Source organism: Dromiciops gliroides, chromosome 2, assembly GCF_019393635.1.
Source record: "Dromiciops gliroides isolate mDroGli1 chromosome 2, mDroGli1.pri, whole genome shotgun sequence".
Classification (NCBI taxonomy): Eukaryota; Metazoa; Chordata; class Mammalia; order Microbiotheria; family Microbiotheriidae; genus Dromiciops; species Dromiciops gliroides.
The window spans coordinates 259,103,881-259,127,328 of NC_057862.1; the positions used below are offsets into that span (position 1 = coordinate 259,103,881).

Here is a 23,448-nt window from a genome sequence, read left to right on the forward strand (position 1 = left end):
CAGCTCACAAATTTAAATCCGATTCTGAGTCAGCTTCAGATCCAGTCTGCTGGGAGCAGCAGAGAAAGCAGACCGGCAGAAACCTGAGAGAAGTGAGAGTTACAACAGCAGGAGCAGCAGGTTGGAAAGATGATAGGCATCTTGGTGCTGTTCACCTCCTTCCTTTCCTTCCTGTTCATGGCAATCCCCTACATCAGGTCTGTGTTCATTCATTGGCTCACTAAAAAACTTTCCTTAGTCCTGAATCAGGGACTACTTCTGTTGGGAGAAGAAAAAGTGATAGAGGCAGCCTGGGGGAGATGAGTGGGAGAAGGAACAACGGGGAAGGCAGTGGTTATGGATACCACCCTGAAAGCTGAGAAAGGAGGTCAAGCCAATTTGCCAAGTGCATCATGCAAATGAAGGACGGGTGATTTTGAATCCTTTGGGGACTGGTAAGAAGAATGAATGATCTTAGTAGATAACTTGCTGTTGGAATCTAACTATATTGGTTACTCTTTTTTTTTTTTTTTTTTGGCAGGGCAGTGGGGGGTAAGTGACTTGCCCTGGGTCACACAGCTAGTAAATGTCAAGTGTCTGAGGCCAGATTTGAACTCAGGTGCTCCTGAATCCAGGGCCGGTGCTTTATCCACTGTGCCACCTAGCTGCCCCCTATATTGGTTACTCTTAATGCATTCATGCCTCCCTGTCTACTAAGCAACCCTAGTCCAGATGGCACTGTTGAATTCCATGGGTCACGATTGCTGATTAATGAATGCTTAGTGGAATTCTGGGAAAGAAATAAATAAACTCTTATTTCCTTCGAAAGTCCTATATCTCGACATAGTTTCTCATTCTGTTTTGTGACTTCTCTGTTATGATTAAATTTCTATAGGTGTCAGAGGCTGCTTATCCTTTAGGAAAAACCTGGTGATTGTCAATAATCAAAAAATCTAACGAGAAGGAACAGTCACATCCTGTTTTGATGCCAAAACATCCCTTTAGGGCTTTATTTCTCCTCCTTCATTTGAACCATGAGTGGGCAGCTATGGGCAATAGGGAGGAGCTCTAGGCTCGAGATCTCTGTCAGTCAGTTAACAAGTATTTATTAAGTGCTAGGATTACCAGTGTAGTGGAATAATAGGTCTGTACCTCAAATGGGTCTATCTTCCTAGACCCATGAAGAAGTAGAGAGGTGGCCAGAGCTGAGTATTCCTATGAAGGATGGCCAAAGTCTGACCCACTGATCGTACCACTCAGAATTTTACCAGTGGTCCTAGGCGGACCAGTTTATTTAGTTAAGGCTTGTTTAAGTGTATTATATACTTAGTGTGATGTGTATTATTTATAGGGTATTGATAAAGTGGGGAAACTACTTTTAAAGGACCATTAAAACAAAGGCATAGAGGGCAGGTAGGTGGCGCAGTGGATAAAGCACCGGCCCTGGATTCAGGAGTACCTGAATCCGGCCCCAGACACTTGACACTTAACTAGCTGTGTGACCCTGGGCAAGTCACTTAACCCCCATTGCCCCACGCAAAAAACAACAACAAAAAAGGCATAAATATCTCAGGGATGTTACGGAGGTGATTCCTGCTCAATAGATCTGACCAAGTGTCCTTTAAAGTCACTTCCAACTCTTAAGTTCCCATGACTCAATGATTTCTGCTCCCTCATGAACTTGTTTATGAGCTTTCATGGTCTTTGCTCTTAGTAAGAGAATTTTCATCTGCTTTGACTTAAAAAGTGCTTTTAATATGCTTTGTTTTTAATATTGATCAGTATAAGCATTCAAAAATAGGAACAATAACAAAGAAAACAAAACAAATCAAACAAAGCCCCCTTTCTCTCTTTGCCCAGATGATCATCCCTTGATCATAGGCAGACATCACCTTCTAGCAGGGAATTGCAACGGATTGCCTCAATGAGCCAAAAGCACTCTGGTGACCTCAAGAAGGGGGCAATTAAGGTTAAGGAGCATGTTCTCCATATCTTGCTAATTGCATAGAGAAAGAATGGGAGAAATCTAAAGCTATTTCTTATGCAAGTCAGGGATTGGGAAAGAAAATTAATTTTAATAACCTTTCCTCTTGTATCTATAGGAAGTACTTTGCTGGTGGAGTTTGTACATCAACTGTGCAGCTTCCTGGAAAGGTAGTTGTGGTCACTGGAGCCAATACAGGCATTGGGAAGGAGACGGCCAAAGAGCTTGCTCGTAGAGGCAAGTTCATACTCTCCTAGGTTTTTGTCTTGTTTTTTTCTTGCTACTGTCCCCACTTCACCCCACTTCACCTGTCTTTGCTGTTAGCTGCTCCTATTTTGCCTTCCTAGGTTTGGAGGTATTTGGCTAGGAGTTCAAGAACATGTTTGATAAGTTTACTCATTTCTAAGACAGAGGGGTTGGATGAAGTCAGCAGTTCACATTTTTTTTTTCTCAAGCACTTTTCCACCAAAAAAACAAACCAAAAACATTTGGTGAAACCCCAGCATGATTCAACCTACTACTCATAACATTATTTGTAAATTTGTACTGTTTATGGCACCATTAAAGAATTTTTAGCTCAAATTCCATAGACTAAAGGTATCAAACATGGGACCTGAGGCACCTTTTGGCCAGCATCATGAGTGAGGGAAACATAATTAGGAAATATTTAATAGAATAAATATAAATACAGTAGAACATAGATAATGTTACTGTGTCATTTTTTAAGTCAATATGAGTTTTTATGAGATCCTTATGTATAATTTAGTGGCCCAATCTCTATTTAAGTTTGACACCTCTGCCTCAAACCATTCTTGAAAACCCTTGAAGGCTGGGGACAACTTAATGGGAATCACTGCTCTGGCTGATCTTTAAAGTCTCTTCCAGGAAAAGAATTCTATGGTTCAATGGCTCAGAATCAGGATGGTTAAATCAGTGGGACCACTGACTTGTTCTGTGACCCTCAGTAAATTTTCTCTCCCTATTTCCCCTTCTCACAGTGTGACTAGTATATCTATAAAATTTTCTATCTATTATCAGAAGCTGCAAGCATACATTCAACATTTGTGTATTTTTCCTCTCCATTCCATCAATGCAGTGTACAAATGAGTAAATACAGCCTGGAATCACACTTATGTTAACAGATCTTAGTGCAGAGGTTCCTGAAAACCCTAACATGATAAAATTGTCACCGTTATGTTGAGGAATGTAGTCCACTTGTCCCTTATGGGAACACTCAGTACTGGCCACCTCTCATCCAGATGCATTTGTCCCCAGAGATGGAATTAACTGGTTCTTTCCTCTTTCCTCTGCCTAGGAGCCAGAGTATACATTGCCTGCCGGGATGTACTAAAGGGAGAATCGGCAGCCAGTGAGATCCGGGCTGCAACAAAGAACCAGCAGGTGTTTGTCCGAAAGCTGGATTTGTCTGACACCAAGTCAATCCGAGCCTTTGCCGAGGGCTTCCTTGCAGGTGATGGGAGAAGCAGAGAAGCTGGAGAAGAGAATACAAATTGCAGGAGTGGCTCCTCCACCCAGAGTTGTCCCCTTACATCAGCACCATCTTAGTTCCCACCCAACTGGTTCTGCTAATAGAACCAGCAGGACAGGGAAAGGCAGGTAGACAAACTGGGTGGAGCCCCTTATTTTCCTCTGGCCTTGGTTGTGGGAATATGGGAAGTTCTAGGCTCTCTGCCTGGGCTTGAACTACAACATGAAGGTGTGGAACCAGTGTTGCAGAGTTCCTACATTGTCCTTTATTGCTTGATGGTTGGTGAGTCAACAGCTTCTTGTGGTCACAGGCACACTAGGTGGGAAGTATCGGCTGGCCCTGAACTTTGGGCTCATAGAAGATGGATAACAGACTTTTGCCTTCTATTCAGAAAGGTTCATGAGCAAGACTTAATGGGGGAGCACAATGCTAAATGAAGGGCCATTTTGTGACACTCAGACAATTACCAGTGGGGAAGGTTGTGCATAATGTTTGTAATTGCCAATGAGCACAGTTTCATGTTTCCCATTGTGTCTTGTCTCTCCCAATTAGATGGTAAGCTCCTTGGGGGCAGGGACTGTCTTGTTGTTGTTGTTGTTGTTTTTTAATTAATTAATTTTGTTTTGCAGGGTAATGACGGTTAAGTGACTTGTCCAGGGTCACACAGCTAGTAAGTGTCAAGTGTTTGAGGCCGGATTTGAACTCAGGTCCTCCTGAATTCAGGGCCAATGCTTTATCCATTGTGCCACGTAGCTGCCCCGGGACTGTCTTTTTTTAAAATCAATTTTATATCCAATGCTTAGCTCAGTGCCTAGCACATAGTAGGTGCTTATTGTTGATTGGATCAGATTGGATTGGATCGAGTGGATCCTTTTAGAACCAGCATTGTAGGGGGCAGCTAGGTGGCACAGTGGATAAAACACTGGCCCTGGATTCAGGAAGACCTGAGTTCAAATGCAGCCTCAGACACTTGACACTTACTAGCTGTGTGACCCTAGGAAAATCACTTAACCTCTTATTGCCCCCCCCCCCAAAAGAATCAGCATTGTGCAGTCACATATAAAGGCATAGGGCAGGTACCCAAAGTCTTAATTGTTAGGACTGTGGCAGGCTGGTATTGGTTCCCTTTACTCATGGCTCATTCTGCTTTTGTCATGTTTTAACAGAGGAAAAGAAGCTCCACATATTAATTAATAATGCAGGAGTGATGATGTGTAACTACTCTAAGACAGCAGATGGCTTTGAGACCCAGTTTGGAGTCAATCATTTGGGTAAGTAGTTTGCCCATGGTAAATGCTGACCCATTCATACTCTTCCTGTTCTTTGACTCCCTTTGGCCCAGGTGTATCTAGAACATGGCACCCTTAGCCCACACCCTCCTGTAGGGATAATGCTAAGTAAGAGTTCAGAACCATGACATCTAGATGTAGAATCTGGCAGAAGTCTTGTCCCCCAAATGCTAGGGTTGTGCTATGGGAATGTACTAGCACTAATATGCACTTAGGTTTATATACTGGACACAAGCTGGGAGTAATTTTCACTCTTCCCATGATCCTACAAATCAAGTTTCATGGTAGGGACACTCCTGAACCCACTGGGAATCTACACCCAGAAAAATCACCTTTAGATTGCCCAGGGATCTACATGTGAATACCTCTACAAATGCATATACTTTCCACACATTGATGTCATTCTCTCTCCCTCACTCTCCCACTAGAATTCTACTCTCATTTTTGGTACTCATTCAATAACTGCTCCATACTCAATGCAAATACTCAAGGGCCAACTTCCTAACCAATTAATTACCAAAGTTAGGAGAACTTTGTGACTACTCTTCACCCCAGTTATAAGCATCTATGAACCCTCTGTGGACACTTTAAAAGCTCTCCCTGGGCAACTAGGTGGCGCAGTGGATAAAGTACTGGCCTTGGATTCAGAAGTACCTGAGTTCAAATCTGGCCTCAGACACTTGACATATACTAGCTGTGTGACCCTGGGCAAGTCACTTAACCCCAATTGCCCCACAAAACCAAAAACAAAACAAAACAAAAAAAGCTCTCCCTGTTCTCTGTGTGCAGATCCCCTTAAACCAGCTTTATGAATTCCCAATAGCTCTGTGGCAAGGAAAGGATGATAAGGACACGACAAATTGAATCAGGGTCACAATAAATTGGACAAACTGTTATTAAGCAGATTGATTAAGGCTGCTCTGTGTCTTTTTTCTGACCTCTCCTCTAAGATGGGATTCTATCCCATATAAATCAGAACATTCAGGAGATACTGGGGTGAATAGTGTCATTCTAGTGTGGGGGTGGTATTAGAGCAGGACATATTGAGTAAGATAAGGCCTGGGAAGCCAGGTATGACTAGAAGGATCAGGCAGAGGAGGCCATAGGCCAAGTCCAGGGAGTCAGGCAAGGCTTGAGAACATTGGGCAGCACTCACAGGTTGAAAAGACAGTCAAGAAGAGAGGTCAAGGCTATTGTGCTAATGGGCAGTGTAGGAGTTCTTGGAAAGAGTATTAGATTTGGAGGAAAGGCCCTTAGGTTTGAATCCCAGTCCTGCTCTTTGATGGGGTAACTATGAAACCCCAAATGGTGTCATGAAGACTTGGACATGACCATAATGACTAAACAATGACAACTTACTACTTGATACCTGTGTGGACTCAGGCAAGTCATGTAAACTCTCTGAGCCTGTTTCCTCATCTGTAAAATGAGGGGGTTGAACTGGATGACCTCACAGATCATTTCCAACTCTCAGTCTAGGATCCTGTAGTCCTACAAGGCCTATATGCCCTCTGTCCTCTTTCATCCTTCCTTTTATGGCTTTGGTCCATATATTTGGTTTTATTTTATTTTATTTTATTTTATTTATTTATTTTTTGCAGGGCAATGGGGGGTAAGTGACTTGCCCAGGGTCACACAGCTAGTAAGTGTCAAGTGTCTGAGGTCAGATTTGAACTCAGTTACTCCTGAATCCAGGGCCGGTGCTTTATCCACTGCGCCACCTAGCCACCCCCTGGTCCATATATTTGTAACCATGGCGAGAGAGAGAGAGAGAGAGAGAGAGAGAGAGAGAGAGAGAGAGAGAGAGAGAGAGAGAGATATGCAAAGTCTGTTGGTGTTCTCTATTCTTGATTGGGCAGGAGCAGAGGTGATAAAATTATCAAGAGGTTATTACAGAGAGGGACAGGATAAGTGAAAACATCACCTAGACTAACCCTTGTCCATTGGTTTGAAGAAAAGAGAAAGACTGACTCCCTCATGGAAAAATTCCTTTATGGACTCATACTTTAACAAACGAGGCAGAGTAGCAATAATGTTTGTATAGCATTTTAAAGTTTGCAGGAGGCCCTCTTCACAATAGCCCTATGAGAAAGGTATTGAAAGTAATATCATTCCCATTTTGCAGATGAGGAAACTTGGGCTCAGGTTGAACTGACTTTGACCAATTAATTAATCAACAAACATTTATTAAGTGCTTACTGTTTGCCAGGTATGGGTCATTGTTAAATACTTAATATACACAGATAAAAGTGAAAGAGATCCAGCCACCAAGGGGTTTATATTATACTGGAAAAAAACAATAGATATATAGATATAATTACGTACAAAATATATATAAACTAGCAGCTGGAGGTGGGGTAGACAGGGGTGAGAATTAATAGTCTTCATTTAGAAGGTGCCAGTTGAACTTGAAGAACAGGGATTCTAAGAGGTAGCAGTGAGGAGGAAGTGCATTACAGGCATAGAGGACAGTCAGTGCAAAGGCATGGAGATGGGAAACAGAGATATATGAGAAAGAATAAGAAGACCAGTTTGATGGGACCTTAGGATACATGCAAGGGAGTAATATATAATAAAGCTGGAAAGATCATACCAAAAGTCAATCAGTAAATAAATAAACAAATATTTATTAAGTGCCTAATAGGTGCTAAGTATTATGCTAGGCACTGGGTCTACAAATGCAAAAAATGAAAAAGATTCTTGTTATTATGCAACATATATATGCATGTCTATATACATACACAGAATGAATTTTTAAATGAATGAGGTAGTTATGGAGAGAGGGGCACTAAGACTTGGGGGAATCAGAAAAGGCTTCATATAGAAGATGGACCTTAATTTGAGACTAAGCATGAGGGACTGCTAATACAGAGACATGGAGATCAGAGATGGGGTGTCACATGTGAAGAAAAGAGAATATAATGAGGCTGGAAAGATAGGTTGGGACAGATTGTTAAGGACTTTGTAAACTATCTGTAAGAGTTTGTTTTATTCTAGAAACAACAGGGAGCCATTGAAGTTTATTGAGTAAGTGAGTGATATGTTCAGACTTGCAAACTTAAGAAAAATCACTTTGGTAGCTGTGTAGAGGATAGATTAGAGTGGGGAGAGACAACTCCATGGTATGTGAGTAAAATATATGCACAACTTAAATGTATCCATTTAACTTTAATCTGCATTATTAACATTTTCTCTATCACTTTCTTAAATCTAGACAATTGACAAGACAATAAATCAAGCCCTGATTTGTGGTATTTTCTGATTACTGAGGTTTATGTGCTCCCAATGAAAATTTAACAACTGGTTCAAGCTGGCTCAAGTCTACCCCTGGACTTGAGGCAGGGAGACTGTACAACTGATAAATGTCAGAGTCAGGATTTGAACCTGGTTCTCTCCTGCCTCAATGTCAAGCATTCTTTTTACTCTCAAGTATAGCTATAATATAGTAAAGTATAGTATAGCCCCTCATTTCCCATTCTTGGACAGTTGTTGTCTTCATAGCTTCATAACATCATTCTAACCCTTCTATTCTGCTCATAGGCCACTTCCTTCTGACTCACCTGCTCTTGGAGAGGCTGAAAGAATCAGCTCCATCCCGTGTGGTGAACCTATCTTCTGTGGTTCACCATTTTGGCAGTATTTACTTCCGTGACTTGCAAGGGGAAAAGTACTATAATAGAGCCTTTGCTTACTGCCACAGCAAGCTGGCCAATGTGCTTTTTACCCGTGAATTGGCTTATCGGCTGAAAGGTAAGCCTGGAGCTGAAAGATGGTGGGGCAGGGGGAATAGATTCAAGTTTAAGAAAAAAAATTGTAGAAGAATGTATCAGAAAAAGTAAGAAAGATCCTCCACAATGGGAATTCCCCATTCCAATGAAGTCAAAGGTCTGTATGCTTCCCTCCCCTCCCCAAACCATCCTCCCCATGTTACCCTCACCCCACCCCCAACACCTAAGGAAAAAAAGACATTTCCTTGAATATGCGTTGAATACTAGGTGTATGTAGAGTTACTACTACTACTACTACTACTACTACTACTGCTACTACATTCCTATTGCTACTTCTACTACTATTTCTATTACTACTACTTCTATTTTTGTTACTACAACTATCACTACTACTACTATTTCTGTTAATACTATCACTACTACTGCTGTTCCTATTACTACTACTATTACTACCACTACTTCTACTTCTTCTTCTTCTTCTTCTTCTATACTACTACTACTACTACTACTACTACTTTTATTACTACTACTACAACCTGACATTTACACAGTAAGAACACTTTAAAGTTTGGAAAACACTTTACATACATTATCTCATTGGAACTTTAAAACATTTTTGTGGTATAGGTATTACAGGCATAGTATTTCTATTTTACAGATGAGGATGTGGAAACTCAGAGGTTAAGTAACTTTCCCAATGTCCCATAGAGAGTAAGTATCAGAGCAGGATTTTAACCTGTCTTCCTGACTCTAAGTACAGCAATAGAAGACAGTCCTTGTTCTCAAAGAGTTTAAAATCTAGTAAGGTTAAGGTAGTAGGGTAAGTAGAGCCTTAGTCCTAGGGTGGTCTAAGGAAACACACACTGGAGACCTGCAGTCAAAACCTAACTTGATCACTTCCTAACTGAACTTCCACAAACCAGTTAAACTCTGTGTAAAATGAGGGCTCTGGATATTATATGGTCACTAAAGTTGCTTCCAACTCTGAAATTCTTTTTTTTTTTTAGTTCAAAATAAATTTATTTAATGAACAAGCTCAGTAAGAGAAGTAGCAATACAGGATTCCCCCCATTAAGCTGGTTCATAAATATACAACAAATCAGTGTTGTAGAGAACAAACATGGGAAGGTACACACTTAGGGAGCTATTGGGCAGGTTGCCCAAGTTTAGCCAACTAAGATTCTCTGAAGTTTGAGAAAACTTCTGACTCTGACTTTCTGTAGGCCTTAGGAAAGGGAATAAGCATACATTAAGTTCCTACTATATGTGAGGCACTATACTAAGGACTTTACAAATATTATCTCATTTGATCCTTACAACAAACCTAGAAAGTAGATGCTATTCTTATCTTCATTGTGGAAACTGAAGCAAATAGGGTTAATTGACTTACCCAGGGTCATACAGCTAGTAAGTGTCCAAGGCTGGATTTAAGCTCAGGCCTACCTGACTCCAGGCCTAGCTCTCTATCCACTGAGCCATCTATGTTCCAGTTGATTATAGGACAGAGTCTGTGATTCTATCTGGTGGAAGGGAGACACTATTTACCAATCTCTACTTTGGTGGGAGGTGGCTTTTATCAAACCCTGCTATCACCCACATGCATCAAGTCTCTTTCCAGCGCCTGTCCCTCTGCAGTGGATGTTCTACAGGCTCTTATGCTATGGATCCTCCTCCAATATAAGCCCTGTCCTTTGTGTCATAGGGACTGGCGTCACCGCATACGCAGTCCACCCTGGGATCGTCCAATCTGAATTGGTGCGTCACTCAGTTCTCTTGTGTCTACTGTGGCGGCTAATGACCCCTTTCGTGAAGTCAACCCAGCAAGGAGCTCAGACCAGCCTCCACTGTGCTTTGGCCGAGGGTATCGAGTCTCAAAGTGGCAGATATTTCAGGTGGGTGTTTGCCTGATTGTCTGTCTGTATGGAGGAAATGAAGGCTGTAAACTCTGGGGAAGAAGCACCAGCTCTTTCTTTGGCATGGTGGGATTTGATGTCAGAGGAGCTTGGCTCGAATCTCAGCCATGTGATCTGAAACAAGTCATTTGTCTTTTCTGGACCTTGGTTTCCTCATCTGTAAAATGAAGGGGAACTAGTGTGAGGTCCAGAATTGTTCAATCTACAGCAAAAGAAAGTGAGGCAGAGCTCCAAGCTGATAGCACTTTATTAGATTGCCCCCCTAATGAAGGGGACCTCAGGATCTGAGATACTCCCTTTCTTTAAAGCATTGGTTTGGGGCAGCTAGGTGGTGCAGTGGATAGAGCACCGGCCCTGGAGTCAGGAGTACCTGAGTTCAAATCCGGCCTCAGACACTTAACACTTACTAGCTGTGTGACCCTGGGCAAGTCATTGCCTCACTAAAAAAAAAAAAATTAAAAAAAAAAAAGCATTGGTTTTATAGTGTTTGATCCCCAGATGATACAGAAGATGAAAAGTAAAGCATACAGTCTTAATGACTATGTCTTGACCTTCCAGGAAACTCTTCAGCTTATGCTCATGATAGATTGGCTGATAGAGGATATCCAAATATGGGCAGAGCTGCTCATCTTTCACTGGCCCCATGTAGGGAGAATAGATTCACAGGCAGCCCCAGATAGGGTCACCCATTGGTCAAGTACTCATAGGACCTGTTGGCCAAGTGCCATAGGGCTGTTTCCCTAGCAAAAGGATGTCAAAGATAGAGGTACAATCCAAAAAATAGCTGGGGAACTTTGCATGCCATTGAGTCACCTCCTGCCACATTGGGTTTGGTCATTTACTCCTCAGGCATTGGTTAAGCAAGTGGATTCACTAGATTGACTAATTGCATATCAGTAGACAAGTACAACAGTAATAATCACTTGCCCCTGTGGAATCAGACTCAACTGACTAATACTAATTGGAAATAAACTAGGGGTCTAAGTAAAATAGAGTCTAAATTAATCATCTTCCACACAACTGGAATATTTCACAGAATGAAGTTCTTTTATGTGTTCTCACCTTTGTTCCTCAGCTTTGTGACTTGCCAACAGGTACCAGGAAGTAAAATATTTTTAGATGTGCTATAACTATATTTTGTTTCTTCTTGCTCTTTTGCTCCTCAATTCTTGTTATAAATGGTAAGCAAGTAGTTAAATCAAGACAGTGTGGGTATAAGTAATGGCTTTGTTGTTATTGTTTAGTCATTTTTCAGTTGTGTCTGACTTTTCATGACAATTTGGGGTTTTCTTGGCAGAGATACTAGAGTAGTTTGCCATTTCCTTCTCCACTTCATTTTCCAGATGAGGAAAACTGAGGCAAACAGGGTTAAGTGACTTGGCCAGGGTCACACAACTAGTAAATGTCTGAGGCCAGATTTGAACTCAGGAAGATGTCTCAGTCTTTCTGGATCCAGGCTGGGCACTCTATCCACTGTGCCACATAGCTACAAATCTGTGCAAATTTTAAATTCTATAAATTCAGAATTATACTAGAATATCCATGTCTTTCTCCTTCTATAGGATGATTAGTATTGCTTACTTCACCACCAATGATTTCCTATGTGATCTAAGGGCCAGTTTGTGTTTCTAAAAGTCTGTGAAGGAAAGTGACTCCAGACCCTCTTCAGCCTAATCCCATCCAATACAAAGCGCTAGAGGAAAAGTCAGTCATAGCAGCCTAGAGCTAGGGCTGAACAGGACCTCAGAGGGCATCTACTTTTTGTTTTTTTGTTTTTGTTTTTGTTTTTGTTTTTGTTTTTGTTTTTGTTTTTGTTTTTGTTTTTGTTTTTTTTAGTGAGGCAATTGGGGTTAAGTGACTTGCCCAGGGTCACACAGCTAGTAAGTGTTAAGCGTCTGAGGCCGGATTTGGACCCAGGTTCTCCTGACTCCAGGGCCGGTGCTCTATCCACTGCCCCACCTAGATGCCTGGGGCATCTACTTTTTGAACCCAGGTCCTCTGAGTGCAGAGTCACTGTTCTTTCAAGTCTTTCCCAATATGTGCTCTGTTCTTAGCAACCAACCTTACTAAGAACAGCACTGTCCACCAGAAACATAGAAAATAGAAATCTCACAGGACATTTGTCTGGGCTGGGTACCACAAGCTTCACTTCCACAATTCTCTCTTATACTCTAAACATCTTCCTCTCTCAATCAGTGATTGCAGGAAAGCGAAGGTGTTACCAAAGGCTCGAAACAACAAAACAGCAAAGCGCCTATGGGATGTCAGCTGTGAACTCCTGGGCATCTAGTGGGAATACACGGTGGCAGAAGAGAAACTGGCTTCATACTCTTAGTGTGGACTAATTGAGTTCAAACATCCGAGAACAATTCCCCAAAGGAGAAGGCACATTGACATGGGAAAGATCAGCTGCTGCCTGTGGACACATTCCTCTTTTATTCCATCTCTATCACCTATCAGAGAACCTTTGTCCTCTCTGTCCTCTTGCCTGCTTGGCTCATTTGGATAGGCATTCACATTTACATAATCTTCTTACAAAAGGGTATGGTGAGTAGCACATATGCATTATTGGGTTAGGCCTAATGAATAGACCTCAACTCACAAATGGCAGCCATTGAAGTGCTTCTGGGAAAGCTAACATTGGTTAGCTTGCTATTGTTATTTGTTAGCTCCCTCATCATACCTGGTTCCAGGTAGTTTGTGTTCCATTTTAGAAGCACTCTTTACTTTGGCCTCAGATGAATCGAAGAGGATCTAGAGTTATACCTCTCAAACTAGCAGGAGACCATGGCCAATCCTTCCTTTCTTTGGAAAACCAATCCTTGTCAATGATGTCAGGGCACCCTCTGGAAAATCCTCCCTAAATCTGGACTCCCCTTTGGCGACTTGTTCTGAGCCCCCTTGTATTGCTGCTATAAAGACAGTCTTTCCCATCCCTATGGATGGGGACAGTTTCCTTTTATAAGTGTTTTGGTAGGGGCAGCTAGGTAGTGCAGTGGATAGAGCACCTGCCCTGGAGTCAGAAGGACCTGAGTTCAAATCCGGCCTCAGACACTTAACATTTACTAGCTGTGTGACCCTGGGCAAGTCACTTAACCCCAATTGCCTCACTAAAATAAATAAACAAACAAACAAACAAATAAATAAGTGTTTTGGTTGTTTGGTATTTGGTTGTTGTTTTTTCCTCCTCAATTTTTGGAGAAAATAAAGACCAAGTTCTACATCTCTGCTTTTCTGTTGCTATTTCTTGTCATGGAAGAGAAGCTGTTATGGGGAGTTCAGGCCTTCTGACTTCAGTTAGTGGCCTCACATCCAACCTACCCTCTTTCTTTTTATTTCACCATTAGATCTGGGATTTCATCCATCTCGGGTTTATGAGGAAATGAACTCCTTCCATCAATGCAAACATAGCATTTGCCCTGCTATCAGCAGTCCTGGGAGTTGACTGGGGGCATTGGGAAGTGACTTGCCCAGGGTCAGACAGCATGTTTCAGAGTCAGGACTTGAAATCTCAAACCCGCCCCACCCCACCCCACCCCAGTTGTTGACACTACTGAAGGCCCATAGGCTCCCAGGAGACTTAGCACAAGTACAGATCCACACTGGGGCCCTTTCTGCATAGCTTAGGAGCATTGAGACAGAAGTCTCCTCATCTGTAAATGGATCTCTAAGGTCCTGTCATGTCCTAGTAATTGATGATTCGGAGTATGAGCCATGTTGGCAGTGGTCTAAATCACACAACTGTTATCCTCTCCCACAGATTAAGATCAAAGACCTCTGGTAGATAGCACAGGTCTTGGTAGAACAGCTGGGACGGTCAAACCCGATCTAGGTTATCTAAGCTGCCATGACGGCTTGGACTCAAGCTTGACGAGATCTTTACCTTCCTCCTTCCATAGACAAGCCCCAGAAGGGGTGGCCAACTGAACCATCCCAAGCAGATCAGATCTGAGAACCTAGAGGCCACAGACTTCCAAGTTAGTGCCCTTCTAGCCCTTCATAATAAGCCCAATGTCACCAGTGTCTAACCTCTCAGACAAAGGTTTTTTGTTGTTGTTGGGTGTTTTTTTCCAGTTTTGGTGGTGAGCATAATATTATATGCCAGTAAAGAATTGACCATGGGGCAGCTAGGTGGCACAGTGGTTAGAGCACTGGCCCTGGAGTCAGGAGTACCTGAGTTCAAATCCAGCCTCAGACACTTAACACTTACTAGCTGCGTGACCCTGAGCAAGTCACTTAACCCCAATTGCCTCACTAAAAAAAAAAAAAAAAAAGGAAACCATATTATCCTTACACCAGCCTGGAGACAATTCCATGGATATCTTGTAATGCCAGTTCCCCTTCCATGAAAGTGATTTGGTTCCTCTGCTAAAATGTTAGTGTGAGGTCTTCAGGGCTTTTTAGTGCTAAAAAGAAGAGGACAATAGGCATTTTCCATAACAGGATGAGGATTGGCTATATCAGCATGTGATGGCTTTGCTCAGATATGAATTGCTCAGATCAAGGAACATTTGAGTGGGGCAAGGTATGCTGGGGCCAGGGCTGTGTAGGGATAAGGGAGGACAGGAAAAAGAGAAAGGGAAAAATAGCATTTGGGTTGGAGGCAGAGCTAGTGAGAAAAGCTGATGAACAAAGCACAGGCAGACCTGGATGGAAAGAATGCTATCATTTGGAGTTCTGGGATTAGGGTAGAGAATGGAAACAAAGTCTAAGAGCAGAGAGAAAATAGAGAACACATAAAGAAAAGAGTATCTCTAGGAACAGTTCTAGAGAGAGAATATTTGATGACTTTCAAGTTCCCTTGATTCTCTGAAGTTATGTGACTGCATGTCATGAGGTATGTAAGTAGGTAGTTTTTCAGGGAAAGAAATTTACCTAGAAACCAATATTTTGAATACCTAGAATCCAAACAGAAAAGTACTTTAAACCAAAATGCAACTAACTACTGGTAAATGTTTGTTTTGGAGCTTCAGGAACCACAGGTAGGCTATTGATTGGATGGAGAAATTTCTCTCTTGGATGGGTTCCACCTTTCTCACAGGAGGATGAACCCTACATCTAGCAGTGATAATATGGGATGATGAATTCTATGTCATTATACAGCTCCACCCTCTAGAAAACCAAGGTTGTCCGCTTTCGCAATTTCCCAACCACACTACTCATCCTTTCCCCAGTTTTCTTCTGGAAGAGATTGAACTTGGAAACATAAACCATCATTTCCACATTTGTGGTGCAGCTTAAAGCAAAGCCTGTTCAGTGAGAGTATGTCTTGGGCGAGGGAGTAGAGGCCAGTCTTCTTCCCATGAGACAGAGTGCCAACCTTCAGCTCAAGGTAGGAGTTCCAGAAGAGACTTGCCCAAAGCACTCTGCAAATCTTGAAGCCCTGAGTCATGGCCCAATCTGTTGATCTTTCTTCTCCAGATGCTGGTATGACCACAGGAAAAGTTGCTTACATTCTATGAGGGGAGACAACATGTACATAAGCACATAAGTATACAACTGTAAATAAACACATATAAAATATGGACAAGATTTTAAAAAGTAATATGGAGGGGGTAAGGAACTATAGCAGAGGGTAAGAATTAGACACAAAAAACATAATGCAAAATAGAGTGTGCTAGAGACAAAGGAGAGATTCACACAAAGTGCTTTAAGAACATTTGAGGAAGGAAAGAAAGCCTTCAATGGTGACACCATGTTGGAATCACAAGCAAGCACCAAGAGATGGCCAAACATGCCAATCTTAGTTGAGTCTTGAAAGAAAAAGGAAGGCTTTCAATGGGTGGAAATGAGGAGTGAGTGCATTTCAGGCATGTGGAGGAGACTTATATGAATACAAGGGGGCAGGGAGAGGGCAGCAATAACTTAGCAGTCTGGTTAGGTTGGATATGAAAGAGAATAATAGGGACAGTGAGGTGGCACAGTGGATCAAGTGCTGGACCTGGTGTCAGGAAGATGAGTTCAAATCCTGCCTCACACAGAAGCTGTGTGACCATGGGTAAATCAATTAATTGCTCCTAGCCTCAGTTTTTTTCTATCTATAAAATGAGGATAATAAAACCTACTTCACAAGGTTGTTGTGAGGATGAAATGATGTATTCATAAAGCATTTTGCAAACTTTAAAGTTCTATATAAATACTAGTTGTTGTTAGCTTATATAAATCTAGAAAGGTAGGACATAGCCAGATTGTAGGGGGCCTTTAAGTGTCAGAGGTTTGTATTTTATCATTGAGGCAATAAGAGGCCATTGAATGTTTTTCAATGAGAGAGGGACATGACCAGGCCCGTACATTAGTGTAGATGATAATAATAATAATAATAATAAGCTAGCATTCACATCCAGGGCAGCTAGGTGGTGCAGTGCATAGAATGCTAGGCCTGGAGTTAGGAAGACCCAAGTTCAAATCTGGCCTTAGATACTTTATATCTATATGACCCTGGGTAAGTCACTTAACTTTGCCTCAGTTTCCTCACCTATAAAATGACCTGGGGAAAGAAATGGTCAACCACTCTAGTATCTTTGCCAAGAAATCCCCAAAAGGGGTCATGTAGAGTTGGACAGGACTGAAAAATGACTCAACAACAAAAACATTCATATAGTGCCTACTAAGTGGCAGACTGTGATAAATCCCCTATGAATATGATCTCATTCTCACAACAACCTTGGGAGGTAGCTACTATTATACCCATTTTTCAGTTAAGGAAACTGAGGCAAATAGAGGTTAAGGGACTTGCCCAGGGTCACACAGCTAGTAAGTGTCAAGTGTCCAAGGCTGGATTTGAACTCAGGTCCTCCTGAATCCAGGGCTTATGATCATCTTTTGCATCTTAAGTACAGGACCTTAAAATAGTAAATAGAAATACCTCGGATCCCAACAGAGACATTAGAATGGGATTTCAAAACATATATATATATATATATATATATATATATATATATATATATATATATATATATATATATATATATATATATACCTCCACTACCCCTATACCCCCCAACTAGAAGAAATCCTTGGCTGAAACCTTCAATTGAAGAAACTGAATTTGATCTATGTATTTATGGTTGCTTGTCTTAATGACATAATACGCAAACCAGTTTTGAATGACCATAAGATCCCAATTACATTTTTTGATTTTGTATTTTTGCGGAGCAATGATGGTTAAGTGGCTTGCCCAGGGTCGCACAGCTAGTAAGTGTCAAGTATCTGAGGCCAGATTTGAACTCAGCCAATTACATTTTAATCTGGTTATGGCAACACTCAGAAATGTTTGACATGTTGGCCCTCAAGCAAGGCTACATCTCCCCCTCTGGGTTCTAAGGGAACCACTAAAGGGTTGGGAGTGATGCTATTGGCTTGAGTCTCTATTCTGGTGACTCTAGGCATTTTCTCTGGCTATCTTCCATGCCTGGAATGTTCTCCCTCCTCATTTCCACCTCTTAGCTTCCTTTTGCATTGTTGTTCAGTTGTTTCAACTGTGTCTGACTCTTCATAACCCGATTTGGGATTTTCTTGGCAGATACTGGAGCAGTTTGTCATTTCCTTCTCCAACTCATTGCATAGGTGAGGAAACTGAGAGAAACAAGGTTAAGTGACTTGCCAAGCGCAGTGGATAGAGCACCGGCCCTGGAGTCAGGAGTACCTGAGTTCAAATCCGGCCTCAGACACTTAATACTTACTAGCTGTGTGACCCTGGGCAAGTCACTTAACCCCAATTGCCTCACTAAAAAAAAAAAAAAGTGACTTTTCAAGGTCACATAGTATCTATCTGAACTTAGGTCTTCCTGATCTCAGGCCCAGTACTCTATTCACTGTACCACCTAGCTTCACCTCCTCACCACCACCCCCCCGCCCCCCCCCCATCCCTTGCCCCACCTCCTTTGGCTTCCTTCAAGTGTCAACTAAAATTTTATTTTCCTTTTTAAAATTTTATTTTTATTTAGAATTTTATTTCCCCCCCCAGTTACATGTAAAAACAATTTTAATGTCCATTTTTAAAACTTTGTGTTCCAAATTCTTTTCCTCCCTCTCCCCCCCCCCCCCATTAAGAACACAGGCATAAATTTTTATCTTCTACAGGAAGCCTTTCCCAACCCTTCTTCAATGTAGTGCCTTCTCTCCAATTTATTTCCTGTTTGTCCTGTATAGTGAGAGGGACATAGGGATATGACCCTCCACTGAGATAGAAAGTGCCCCCCCCTTCGGCCTAGTGATCTGATCTCAAAGTCTTAAAGCCCCTTAAAACCCCCTATTTCTCTATCCCCCTTTCTAAATATAGGCATATCAACTTAAAAATTGCTTCATAGGGTCTGCACTGAGACATTATGTAGATATGATAAATTGTTGCTGAAACAGGAAATTTTGCAAAATAACCTATGGCTGAACCCCTGAGGTTGGGGCACTCTGACCCAAGAGAGAGGCTTATCGCTGAACATCCCAGGAGAGAGATTTATTGCTGAACATATGGTATTAATCCAATTACCACATTTTGCTCAAATTAGATGTCTGTAAAGAGTATAAAAACTGCTTGATTTCCTAATCTCTGTGTGTCACACCTCCTGGTTGTCCCAGTGAGTGTGGTACACCTTTCTTTCCAAAGAAATAAAATCAGTGCTTTGGCCTCCTTTCTCCTCGAGTCTCAATTACAGGGGTCAGTGGGTGTACTTCCCATCCCACTCAATAGTATATAGCATGTTTGTATATATTTATTATTTGCTTGCTGTCTCACCACTTCAGATTGTGAACTTGTTGAGGGCAGGAACTGTCTTTTTCCTCTTTGCATCTCCAGTGCTTAGCACAATACTTTGCACATAATAAGTGCTTAATAAATATTTATTAACTGACTACTGTGTTGCCACAGTTAATTGACTGTGATTAGTGCCTTGGTTTCATTTAACCAATTAACATCAGTGAGCTTATACAAAGGAATATTTACTCAAAATACATAGTAAAAAAAGAAGTGCTAACATATCCCTAATGAACCCAAGGCATACAATGGCTTATAGGACCTTTTTCCATGGGAGAAGGTGGGCTCAAACTTAAAAAAAATTTTACCTAACATTTGCCCTTGAAATTTATTACTGAATGTGGCATAATCAATGGATAAGCCACTGTAGCTACCTCCTAGTGGCTTTGAATCCACTTCCATGTTAGGTCAAGGTGGTTTCTGGAGACTTTGCTCAGCAGTCTATAAAATCTAGCATATACTCCAGCTCATAGACTTTCAGTGACTTGCTCTTTTCACCTTTGAAGCTCACTAAATTAAAGCCTACACGAATATTCCATCACCTAAGAGCAGGAAAGAATAGATACAACAGAGAAAGAAGCAATGGCATGGCCATGATTTTATGGGCCACATGGTTGGTGGCCCTGATGAGCTCAACACTTGAGACCTTTCTCTCTACCCAGGGGTTTACAATGTTCCTTCTTTCCTTCCTCACTCAAAAAAAAAAAAAAGAAAGAAAGGAAGGAAGGAAGGAAGAAAGAAAGAAAGACAGACTTGTTTTGATTGGTTAATATTATCTTTTGAATGCCTTCTCAATTCTGGCTCAATAACCAATCAAAAAGTCTTATCTTTGTGTGGTAAGCAGACCAGAAATATCTGCACATGACCTAAAGTCTACATGGGGATTTGTGTCAGGTAAAGTGGTGCAGACTCGTAAGGGCTAAGCTTATCGGCCAGTTCTTATTGCCTCTACCAAGTGCACTTGCATATTTGTGTTCAGAGTCCTTCACTGTGAGATATCAGTCCTCTATTTAGAAAAGTAGGATCTTTAAGTATAATGGACAGAGTGCAGGGTCTGGAGTCAGAAAAACCAGGGTTCAAAACCAGATACTTACTGTGTGACCCTGGGTGAGTCACTTAACTTTGTCTGCCTCAGTTTCCTCATCAGCAAAATAAGCTAAGGAAGAAAATGGCAAACCACTCAAGTATCTTTGCCAAGAAAACCCAAAATGAGGTCGCAAAGAGTCAAACGTGATTGAAAAACAGCTGAAAAACAACAACAGCAAAGCCCCAAACAGTTTATTCCTATACTCTTTTTTTTTTAAGTGAGGCAATTGGGGTTAAGTGACTTGCCCAAGGTCACACAGCTAGCAAGTGTCAAGTGTCTGAGGCCGGATTTGAACTCAGGTACTCCTGACTCCAGGGCCGGTGCTCCATCCACTGTGCCACCTAGCCGCCCCTATTCCTATACTCCTATATAAAAAATCTATAAAGTTCAAAGAATTCAGACAACCCCAAGAATAGGTACAGAGGGCAGCATGGTATAGTAGAGAAAGTTCTAGCTCTAGAATTAGAGAACCTGACTTTAAATCCTACATCTGACACTATTAGGAGGCAGCTAGGTAGACCATTTGATAGAGAGCTGGGCCTGAAGTCAGGAAGATCTGAGTTCAAATCCAGCCTCAGACATTTAGTACACGTGTGACCCTTGGCAAGTCACTTAACCTCTATTTGACTCAATTTTCTCATCTGTAAAATGGGGATAATAATAGCACCTACTTCCCAGGGTTATTGTGAGGATCAAAGGAGATAATATTTGTTAAAAAAAAAAAAGTACTTAGCACAGTGCCTGGAACATAGTAGGTGCTATATAAATGCTAATTCCCTCTTTTCCTCCCCTTACCTGGGTTACCTTGAGCAAGTTACTTAAGGTAAAATGAAGGGATTAGACTAGATGGCCTCTTGATGTTTCATCCAGCTCTAGGTTGATGCTCCTATTTTAACCAACATTCCCTCCTTGATGGTAAACACCCTTTGCAATGCTGCCAGACAAGCCTTCCCTGCCTATGGACCTGCACAGTCCAGGTAATTAGAAGCCATAGTGATAAATGTTGGAGAAAATGTGGGAAAATTGGAATACTGATGCATTGTTGGTAGAGTTCTGAACTGATTCAACTGTTCTGGAGAACAATTAGGAACTATGCCCAAAGGGCATATTTTCACTTTGTCTTTTGTTTTTCTTTCTCATGATTCTTCCCTTTTGTTCTGATTCTTGTCTCCCAACATGACTAATGTGGAAATATGTTTAACATGACTGTACTGTATATCCTATATCAGATTGTTTGCTGTCTTGGGGAGGGGAGAGGGAAGGGAAGGAGGAAGAAAACTTTGGAACTCACAATCTTACAAAAATGAATGTTGAAAACTATCTTTATATGTAACTGGGGAAAAATAAAAACCTATTAAGTGAAAAAAATGAGAAATAATAGTAGGGAGGGTTGGCAAACTCTTGATGCCCTGAGTTCAATTTGACATCACTCCAGATCCCCAGGGCCATCTTGGCCTCCCCAAACTCACTGTTGAGGAAATCTCACCCTAAGGGACTGATGCCTCATTCTCAAATTGAAGTTCTCTTAATGTTTTGGAAAGTCATCAACTTGGGATCACCTTGGAGAAGAGGTAGCTCCTAAGGCTGGTAAAATCCTTGAAATCTCTCCTCTTGGGTCACAGGGATAGACTTGTTCACTACTTCAGGAACCCTATCAGTGCCCCAGCTGCTGCCATATCTTGGAAAAGAGGAAGGCCATTCTCAAATACTCGAGTCTCTGACTTGTGCTCAGAAAAGGAAAAAGAACATGCCCAGCAACTCAAGGTCTATTCTTTTCTCAGGGGACTTTGGCAAATGGATGTGTAATTTAAAATTCTAAATGTGGGTCCTAATCTGTTCCCCCAGTTTTGGGGGAAACTGACTAACATCACTGATAAAACAAGTTTAGGTTTTTAAGGGTTTATTGAAAGATAGTAAAAGAAGAGAAAGATTGAGAACAGAATTCCTACAACCTGGCAATCCTATCTTTTCTCAACTCCTCTGTCTCGTCCTCTCCCGCCACCATGGTGAAGTCAGGAACCCAAAGAGGCAGCATTCTCTGAACAGGCTCCCCTTCCTCCTTCCTGTCCCCTCTCAGAAATGGGAGGTTCTTCAAGATGGTTGGTTGACTGGGCCGGAAGTTCAAAGTTTTTTTAGATTCTGAGAACCATGTTTTTTTGTTTTGTTTTATTTTAGTGAGGCAATTGGGGTTAAGTGACTTGCCCAGGGTCACACAGCCAGTAAGTGTTAAGTGTCTGAGGCCAGATTTGAACTCAGGTACTCCTGACTCCAGGGCCGGTGCTCTATCCACTGTGCCACCTAGCTGCCCCTGAACCATGTTTTCTTAAGTACTCTCAAGTACCAGCCAGATGTGCTTAGAATCTAGTCAATTACTAATCCAGTCAAATCAGCCAGTAATCCACTCAGGTGGGCTCCTGAGTATCTGCCAAATCTCATCTATCACATTCCATTATCTTTACATGGAGATAGCTTGCCATGGGTTTTTCCTGCTTACCACCATTAACTCTTTCTGGTAGAGAAGTGAGGAATGGAAAAATAGCCTCTTTCTTTGCCCTCCCTCCACAAAAGTCTCCACAATAAGTCCATGAGAAAGAATGTGGGGAAATAAAGCACAATGTTTTTTGTAGGATTACAAAATAAATTGTATTGAAATAGTTATCAAAAATATTAATCAGGGGCAGCTAGGTGGCGCAATGGATAGAGCACTGGCCCTGGATTCAGGAGGACCTGAGTTCAAATTCAGCCTCAGACACTTGACACTTACTAGCTGTGTTACCCTGGGCAAGTCACTTAACCCCCCCCCCCCCAAAACCAAGAATAATAAAAAAAAGTATCTGAGTTAAGAGGAAGAGAGGTATTGCTATATGTCATATAATGATATATTTATATATGTGTGAAACATTTATATAATTTACAACTTGATGGTATGGATGTATCAAGGGAATTTTTTTTAGAAGGAAAAGGGGAAGGGGGTAGATATTAAGCATTGAAGTGCTGGGCACTATGCTAAGTGCTTTACAAAGGTTTCATTTAATTCACAAAACAGTTCTTTGAGGTAGATGCTATTATCATACAACTGAGGAAAATGAAGAAGACAGAGGTTAAGTAATCTGCTCAGGGTCACATAAGTGTCTGAGATAAAATTTGAACTCAGATCTTGGCTCCAGGCTCAACTACTATATCCATTGCACTATAGAGGAGACCTGAGCATGTGTTTAGGCAGTGGGGAT

General features: G+C 41.6%; 1 protein-coding gene across 1 annotated transcript; it reads left to right on the forward strand.

The window, feature by feature from the left end:
- Positions 1 to 62: 62 nt before the first annotated feature.
- On the forward strand, positions 63 to 13,110 carry RDH12 (retinol dehydrogenase 12). Its single transcript, XM_043987305.1, has 7 exons — positions 63 to 197; positions 2,082 to 2,200; positions 3,279 to 3,434; positions 4,619 to 4,723; positions 8,282 to 8,491; positions 10,172 to 10,361; positions 12,579 to 13,110. Exons 1-7 carry the CDS (start codon positions 130 to 132, stop codon positions 12,670 to 12,672), a joined length of 942 nt encoding a protein of 313 aa, XP_043843240.1. The 5' UTR covers positions 63 to 129; the 3' UTR covers positions 12,673 to 13,110.
- The last annotated feature ends 10,338 nt before the right edge of the window (positions 13,111 to 23,448 follow it).